Source organism: Populus nigra, chromosome 6 (assembly GCF_951802175.1).
Source record: "Populus nigra chromosome 6, ddPopNigr1.1, whole genome shotgun sequence".
NCBI lineage: Eukaryota > Viridiplantae > Streptophyta > Magnoliopsida > Malpighiales > Salicaceae > Populus > Populus nigra.
The window spans coordinates 19,713,452-19,722,586 of record NC_084857.1 but is presented as its reverse complement, the minus strand read 5'-3'; the positions used below and the strand labels follow the sequence as shown (position 1 = coordinate 19,722,586).

The window sequence follows — 9,135 nt, the reverse complement described above, 5'->3', positions numbered from 1 at the left end:
AAGTATAATAATAAAATAAACCTCTAAACAATTTCTAATGGGCCATAACAAACTCAAATTAAAAATAATTATTCAAGAATAAATATATAAATAAATAAGGGTAATAAAAACAATCTTTATGCTAAAATTCCTCTATGTTACTCGAATCTTCAATTTCCATATATTTTTGGCAAATTAATAACTTCAAATACATTATTCTCTCTTGTATGAATGAATTGTTGGAACTACCATATATGTTTGGAAAACTTGAAATGTATTGTTTCTAACCCAACTTTAATTGCAACACAATTTTATTTTTAACTCTAGATATATCCCAAACAGTATACGAATGTCTAGTCTGGTAGATTTGATAAAATTCATCTAATAACTTTAACTCTCTGAAATAATATGATCCTAAATTTTATTTGATCTGAAAATCTACCACAATATAATTTTATATATCTAATATCTCCATTCAAAATCTCAACTTGATCAGATATATAATTTAAAAGATATATATAATCTTGTAAAATTAGTCAGCTTATATTTTACTAATAAATTCAGAGCATATATTTTACGAACAAATTTAGATCTGGCTTAGTTATTAATGAATCTCCACTTTATGAGTTGGCCTTCTGCATTTCTAATGACAACTCCAGCAGCCATGCGGTAAAAAATAGCCACCACCTGTTTTTATCTCATGAAAATTTTGGGGAGTGGGTTTCCAGTGCTACTTGGACCACTGAATGCGCACTCCCACTATTCCGTTTCAGTTATTCCTCTAAACCAGTCGTAGATAAATCAAGGCATAAAGTAAGATCTGTGTGATAAACATCAAACGCCAGGGAGTTTCTAGCTTTCCATTACCCGGTCAATATATAGAATAACCATTGCATTGCACCTGCACCTGCACCACATTTAAATATGCATTTGCAAGGCCCGCAGCCTCATTCAAAGCGTCTTTTGAGATAAAATGAGCTTAAATATTCTAACATGGGACAAACGTTTCCAAACAAATGGAGGACATGAAGTCCACCCAAGTGCTCTTAAAGGGATTAGACATCCAGCACAAATGAAGCATGTCAAGCATTCAAAAAGAGATCTCGATGACAATAATTATATAAGTGGATGTTACTGCTAACAGACAACCTCCACACCCTAATAGGAAGCAAAATGAACCAAGTGAAGAAAATTTAACTTTCATAGCTTTGGCTAATTAGCTAATCCTGGCGGTGACTTGTCACCCAACTGACCAAGTTGCAGATCAACAATGGAGGGACAAAAAACAGGGAATAAACAGAAAGCAAGCTTGATACAAAAGGCCAGCGGCTTCTTTCCCCAGTGAAAGCATGCAAGTAATAAAAGAGCATGCACTGCTGAAAACATCGAGTTCGCCATATTCATGAGCATTTTCAAGATTAAAATCTAGGACATGGTCGAAGCATTGGTTCAACCTGACAGAAGAAATGTCATCACTAGTGAAGCATGCATGATACAGAAGGTCTAGCAAAAATATACAGCATTAGACTAATCAACCTATCATCTCAAATCAGGTCAAAATAATGAACCGGCAAAGCTGCAGGATCAAGTTCCCAGAAGCCTCTGAGACTGCCACCCCTCTCTTCTGTCAGTTGACAAGCAGGAATTTGATGGGAGAATCTAATCAGCTCAGTACAGAGAACCTCCTGTGTATGAGCCGACAGCCCTACTAATTTTGTCTTGAAAACTGAGTTGAAACCACTTACACGTTCTAAAAGTGAAACCTTAATCTGCAAATCATTTTGATCAAGGACTTCCACCACATCATATTCACAATTCTCCAAGTCAGAATGTTTAATTTCAGGGAACCAATTCTTGTACAGAGCCCAAACTTCACCTTTCCTTGGCAAAATGGAATATTCATTTCTCTTACCATCAAATTCTACGGCTAATCGATGTGAGAAGGAACTGGTAGAAGAATAGCAGTTTAGTTTTCCATTTTTTGCCTTAAATCTTCCACAACAAGTAGGCATTTTCTTATCTTGCCACTGAATCACAGTTTTCGGCAGCAAACAAGGAGTAAGCCACCTTAACCACAACTTAAAACCTTGGTCAGATTGAATTTTCATAATTTGACCATAGTACTTTGGCAAGCCATCCTCATCACTGTACAGTGACCAGATCTGACCAACCTGGAACTTTTCAATGGATTTCTCTGCCTCAAAGTTGAAAAATTCTGATTCTGGAATTTCAATAGCATCTACAGCACTGCAATCTTCCATGATACTGCCACAATTATCCTCAGATAGCAGACACGTCCCTTTTGTGTCAGGCTGATGCATCGAAGTACCTGATTCACATACCACTTCAGGTTTTGCTTTGTCTGAGGATCTCGAACATGATCCATCACAATGAGCATTGCCAACCTCCTCTCTGAGATCTTCAGGATTGGCAGTCTCTAAAATTGTTTTAGGCAAAGAAGCTGGATCAAGTTCAAAAGATCCCCTTGGCACACCTTCTCTTTCATTGCCTGTCAGTTTGAATGATGGAATCATGTGGGAGAACCGGAACAGTTCAGCTGGAGGAATCTCAAACACGTCCATTCCTTCCTTTCTAATCCGACAAAAAAGGCTCACAAAGCCCTTCACTTTACCCAAGAAGGCAACACGCGCACCAACACCCTCAGCATATTCAGACAAAATTTCAACAAACTCATATTCATAGTCCTGATGAGCATCTGCATTAGATATCCATTTGAGATCCCAATTTTTGAAGAGGGCCCAAGTCTCCCCCTTTCTAGGAAATATCTTGTATGTGTTTCTTTGGCCACTTTCTTCCAAATCAATCAGATGAGAAAACATTAGCCGCTTGTCAGTGTATTGAGATTTTCCACTTTTGAACTTACCACAAGCCACAGGCAAGCCCTCCTCAACCCATTCAGCTTCATTCTGATCATCTGGGCATGCCTCTAGCCAGGTTATCCGCAAATTGAACCCAGGAGAGACAACTTTCTTGATTTGAGCATAAAATCTAGGCATGGCATCCAAGGTGTCATATACAGCCCACACCTGCCCCACTGAAAAGCACTCTCCACCCCGGTCTTTGTCAAAATCATGGAAATCAGGATCGGGATAGTCATATGAATCCGGATCTGATGCGGATTGTGAGGTTGGATCTGATGACAAGCGAATAGGAGTCTCAGAGTTTTTCTGACAGAAAATTGCTTCTACCTTTTCTTTTCCCTTCACATTCTCGGTGTCCTTGATTTCTTTACTTTCTTCTGGTTTCAGGATGGTCTCGTCTTTCACATCAGCAGCTATACTAGATTGATCTTCTTTGTCAGACACATCCTCCCTCATTTCATTCGCATTCTCCTCTTCAGTTTCACAGAACGATCCACTCAACTTGGCCATCTTTGGATCTCTCACATAGTCTTCATCATCACTCAGATTTTCCTTATAAGAAACCTGCTGTTTTTGCCGTCCAGATCGCCTTGGGCGCTCTCCTTTATATTCAAAATTCACCTCAGCCTTAAAATCACCATCTTCCTCACTAGCCAAGTCTTCATCAGAATCAGTTTCAGTGTTGCAACTTTCACTGGACTCCTCTTCTTGCTTCTTCTTTCTTTTACCATTTAACTTTTCTGAACGGAACTCTGTTTTAGATGGCACAGTGTTCAGATTTTCTTGGCGTCCCAGCCCCACTTTGCTAGCAGTCTGATTTGGGACATTCTTCCTTTGCGGAAATGATGATTGATTCAAGTTACGTTCTGTCGGAAGCCCCTGTCCACTCCTTTCATATGCAAAAAAGGATCTGTTGCAACTCTGGCACACAAGAGGTTTGTTAATAATTTCTATGTAATACTGGTATCTTACAGTACAAAATGGACAGGCAGTCCAGAAAGTTGGCCGGCCATTAGAGGAATCACGTTGAGAGGCTGGCTGTTGTGATTGCCTGTAGTGAGGATTGAAGCCAGTAAAGTTTGAGCAGTGGGTTGCCTTCTGTGGTGGCCGGTATGGTGGTGCAGGTTTACTCATAGAAGCTTTGCGTTTAATATCATGCAAGGACCGTTTTCCCTTGTCCAAAAGCACTGTTTGGGCATCCTTAATTAACTTAAATGCAGATTCAGCACCAGGGAACTGATTTTTGTCAGGATGAAGTTGGAGGGCAAATTTCCTGTACTGTTTCTTAATAGTTGCTTCGTCAGCTGTCTCTTCAATCTGAAGGATGCCATACCAGTCCATGTCAGTCCCTAACAGTTTTTTATCGGCAGTGCAATGCACATCACAAACAGTTAGCATCTGAGAAATGTTTTCCAAATCCTTATAAAGTTGTTGGGCTTTGAGCAGAATTCTACGGGCTGTTGGAAAATCCTTCTTTACCATCAAACTCTCTGCAACGCCCTTCGCCCTGAAGGCCTCATCTTTGTTGCACTCCATCACTCAATTCAGATGACCAGGCTGAAAAGCAGAACTTCCACAAGCCCCGAGAAAAATCCACTTTCAACTCTCACATCCACACGGGCTCTGCAGATTTGTACAGGTGGAACATAAATAAAAACTAAGATTAACTTGGAAAACAAGAGAAGTACTGTCAGAGTAATTGACATTTACTGTAGGCTTCACTGGTATATGAATCGCAGACAACAATAGGGAATCGGCATCACATAAACACATTAAAAGAATTATTGAGCAATTTTCACAAATATTCACCCTGCAAATCTAAACCTGAAATAAAAAACACAAATCTGCTGCTGAAAACCAAAAGACCAATCCTCTCCGATTTCAACCATTTCCAAGTCCAGAGTAACAAACTTTGCATCCATAAGCACAAGTTTCAAAGAAAAAAAATCGAATAGTTTCTAGCAAGCAAACATCAGTGGTTGACATAAAAAACCATGACATGAAAAGGCAATCCAACAAACCAACATTCAGTAATTGAAATACTCTGTTTCTAACCAACCATGCCACCATTGTAATGGTCAAAACATAAACCACCCATAAAACTAGGCATGCCCCATAACGCCATAGCCCTAAAGCAAGAAACTTTGGAACTCAAAAACCTCATAAATTAAACCCTAACTGTGTCCAAATTGGGCAAGAAACAAGTAAAGCAAGAAACTTTGGAGCTCAAAACCCAATAAATTAAACCAAGCACGTGCAAATGCAGCAGAACCAGAAATAATGCAGCCTTAAAATCCCTGGAAAAAGGATAATTAATGTATGTTGTCAATTCAAAAAATACAAGAGAAGAAAGGAATTTACTGGTTTGTTTCACAAGAAAGGAAACCATAAGGCAATCTGTGAGTGCAACAGAGCTAAGCATTAGGGCCGAACAGATCTTGGGAAGAAGAAGAGTTAGTTTATTTGGAATGATAATTGTTGCCAGTTTGACCTAATTTCTCGATTGGCACTATCTTTGCCAGTTTGAGATGGAAATTATTAGTGGAAAATTTAGAAGTTGAAGGGCTTTTTTGTGATTTCACTTTACATTTTGTTTTTGCTATTTTGCCATTGAGATTTTAATCATTTGCAAATTAGGTTTCCATAGTGAAAAAACTTTTTGTAATCATATCCATAGTTGCAAATCGGTTCCTAGGATTTATTAGGGCTTGGGTTATTGAATTCGTTCATCAGTCATTTGAATATTTTTTCTCTTTTTTAATAGTGAAAAGGAATTTTAGTTTTTGTGTTTATCCAATGAATCAAATCAATTCAGTTTTAATTGGATAAATTATATGAATAATATTAAACATACCAAATGAGACTGATAAATGTTGCATTTCTGCAGCATCACAGTAATTATTTTTTCAAGTTGGGATTTTTCTAATAATAAAAAAAATAAAAAATTCATGTTTTTTATTTTTTAAAAAAAAATGGAGTTGTCACTTAGTATTTTAATTATTAGAAATCTTAACTGATCTTATAGTATGAATAAGAGGACAAATTATGTATAGAAAGAACATATCCTCCAGTACATCTTACCTAAGATAAGTTGTATTATTTGTTTGTCTGATATATACTAAGGTATTGTTGTTGTTTCTAACCATTAATTTATCTAAGGTTTAAGATAAGTTTTCATTGGTAAAGAGATCTTTATTTTATTAGGTTAAAACCTGATCATTTTAGAATCAAAACATATTTTTTGTATTTTCTTCTTTTAATATCGGGAATACATCTTATGTATAAGTTCGTAATTTTTTATATTAGGATAAACAAAATAAATTATTTGGTATTTTTAAAATATAGACCAAGATCTCATGGATTTCTTAAATGGGCTATTAAATCCAAAAATACATGCAAAAATACTATTTTCCATGAATTTTTATATTTAAAGATGCTAAATCATGCCTTTCATTTTTTTTGTTTATTTTTAATATTTATGATTTTTTTTATTTTTGAGAAACTTGACGACCATATGCAATTTAAAATAAAAATTGTTTTTTTTTAAGAAAGATTTTTTGTTATTGTTTTTGTGGAAGGAAACCAATTCGTTTAATACCGAAAAAGTGTATCGCGTGTAGGTTATAATTTCAATATGTGAGGGTAGAAAAAAGTAGGAAATTCAAAATTAATTGTAAGATGATTTTTCAAAAATTAAAAATTTGGATGAAAACCATGTTTGGCAAGACACAAATAAAAAGTTTTTATCAAGACTATTTTAACCAATATATATATCAATTCAAAGCAAATTATCAACTCAAAATTGATCAACGCCAAAACATTCACACAAATCTTATTAATTTCACGAATTTCATTCAAATTTCATGTTAATTCAAATAAATTAACACATACTCAAACATAAATCATGAACCAACATTTAACATCCAAAAAGCAATCATAACCCAAAAAATAAACTTGCAATTTAACATAAATTATCGAACCAAAAACAAAAATGAATTCAAATCAAATAATGTTCAAACAATCCAAATTTTATACACAACAATGAGGTTTTGTCCCAAAATTGAAAACATTTTATCAATTTGTCCAAAAATTGATTTAAGATTATAAATCAATCTTCCATAAGTGACTGGACGAGTTTTGGGTGATCTAGGGAGCCAATGGAGTGCACTGGCAGTGTGGAAACAGTAGTGGAATGTGGTCTCCACGCACCTCCATCACTGGCGATGTGTGAGCCCACATGCCATCGCCGGTGAAGAGAAAATGGGTAAATCTAGCTCGATTTCTTCTTTTACTTCTTCCTATGCTGGTAGTATCACGAACAGAGACCTGAAAAAAAAAACACAAACTGATGTGAATCTCTTGATCACGTGGTCAAGCAATCCCCAATGAAGTAGTTAATAACTCGGAAAACCGAAAGTCAAGTTTGTCAAAACCTTGACCTAGAGGTAACCTTGTACCTAGGAACAAAAGGTATTGGTAAAAGACATCCAAAAATAACCTTGTATATAAGAATCCTAAGTATTTGAATGATATCATGAAGTCAATTAATCTTTGATAAGTCATGTACGATCTTTGTTCTTGCAAAGAAAGATTATTTTTCCATAAATAAACAAAAGAAAAACTCATGTTTATTTTCCAACTTACTGCTGAAATTTATAGCTAAAAATATAATATAGTCTCCTCTAACTAACCCTAATCGACCCCTTTTAGGTTGCAAGTTAATGGGCCTAAACTATTAATTAATGAACATAAGTCCAATAATAAAATAAACCCTTAAACAATATCTAATGGGCTAGAACGAACCTAAATAAAAAAAAATTATTCAACATTAAATAAATAAATAAAATAAAATAATAAAATACCAAATTCTTTATGTTGAAACTCCTCCATCTAGATCGAACTCTAATTTTTGCACATTATTGGTAGGTTTTCAATCCTAACTTCTAACACATTGTTCTCTCACATCTGGATGATTTAATGGCCTACAATATATAGTTGGAAAGCTTGATATGTCTAGTTTCCATCCCAACTTGAATCGCAGCAAAATCCTACCTACAGATCCAGATATGTCCTAAATTCGACCCTCTAAAATAATATGTTTCCAAACTCCATTTAACCTAAAAATTTAAGGTCAAAAACTTAATACCAAGCTGAAGAATGGCATCATTATGAAATCCAAGAAGAACCTTGTTAGCAAAAAAGATCCCCTTGATATACAAGCTCTCTTTTTCAACCATCTTCTACTTCTTCAATTTTTGTTGCTCCTCGTATATTTACTTAGGTATTAAAAATACAAGAGTTATAGGTCTTCCATTCATCTCAAAAAAATACCTATGTGTCACTCCATCATGCATAACTCTCCTATCATACTATCATGGTCTATCAAGCAACAAGTGACTAGCTTGCATAGGCATAACATCACATAACACCTCATCACAATATTTACTAATAGAAAAAACAACCAAAACCTGCTTATTTACTTTTATTTCACCACTATCATTCAACCACTATAATTTATAAGGTATGTAATGTTAGGTAGTATGCAAATTTAACTTTCTTACTAATTCAGTACTAGCTACATTAGTGCAACTATTACCATCTATAATTAAGCTACATATCTTATTATGAACATGGCATATCATGTGGAATATGTTCTCCCACTAACCTTCCAAATCATCCATGACATGCATATCCAATGCTCTCCTTACCACAAGCGCATCTCCCTCAATTGGATACTCAACAAAAACATCTTTAGCATCCTTCAATGATGACATCTTGTCTTCTCCATCCTCCCCATCGGTCTCAACCTCATTATTAGTTTTCATAAACATGACTCTTTTATTTGGACACTATGAAGCAACATGACTAAAAATCAGACAATAAAATAATTTAATGTCATGATTACGAGAAGTATGAGTAACATTGTTACCTTTAACAACGGTTGAGGTGTCTCTCTTCTCTCTAGGGTATTCGGCCTTGCCCTCTTTATTCTATAATGATTGAACATCCCCAATGTTAGCCTTCCAATTAGGTTTCTAAGGTTTCGAAGGGCCTAATTGTTGGCTTTATTGAATGGTACCTTTCTGTTTAAGTTGTTTCTTCATCTTCACAACCATATGCACCATCTCCTCCAACTTCACATAATGATGCAACTCCACAATATGAGTTATATCATGATTAAGGTCATTCATGAATCTAGCTATAGTAGCCTCCCTATCCTCCTCAAAACTATCTCAAATCATAAAAAGTTCTATCTCCTTGAAATACTAATTAA

General features: G+C 35.3%; 1 protein-coding gene across 1 annotated transcript; it reads right to left on the bottom strand.

The window, feature by feature from the left end:
* Window positions 1–1,288: 1,288 nt before the first annotated feature.
* LOC133697277 (uncharacterized) lies at window positions 1,289–5,384 on the bottom strand. Its single transcript, XM_062119745.1, has 2 exons — window positions 5,223–5,384; window positions 1,289–4,484 (listed from the first exon to the last, which is right to left on the bottom strand). Exon 2 carries the CDS (start codon window positions 4,395–4,397, stop codon window positions 1,524–1,526), a length of 2,874 nt encoding a protein of 957 aa, XP_061975729.1. The 5' UTR covers window positions 4,398–4,484; window positions 5,223–5,384; the 3' UTR covers window positions 1,289–1,523.
* Between the last annotated feature and the right edge of the window lie 3,751 nt (window positions 5,385–9,135).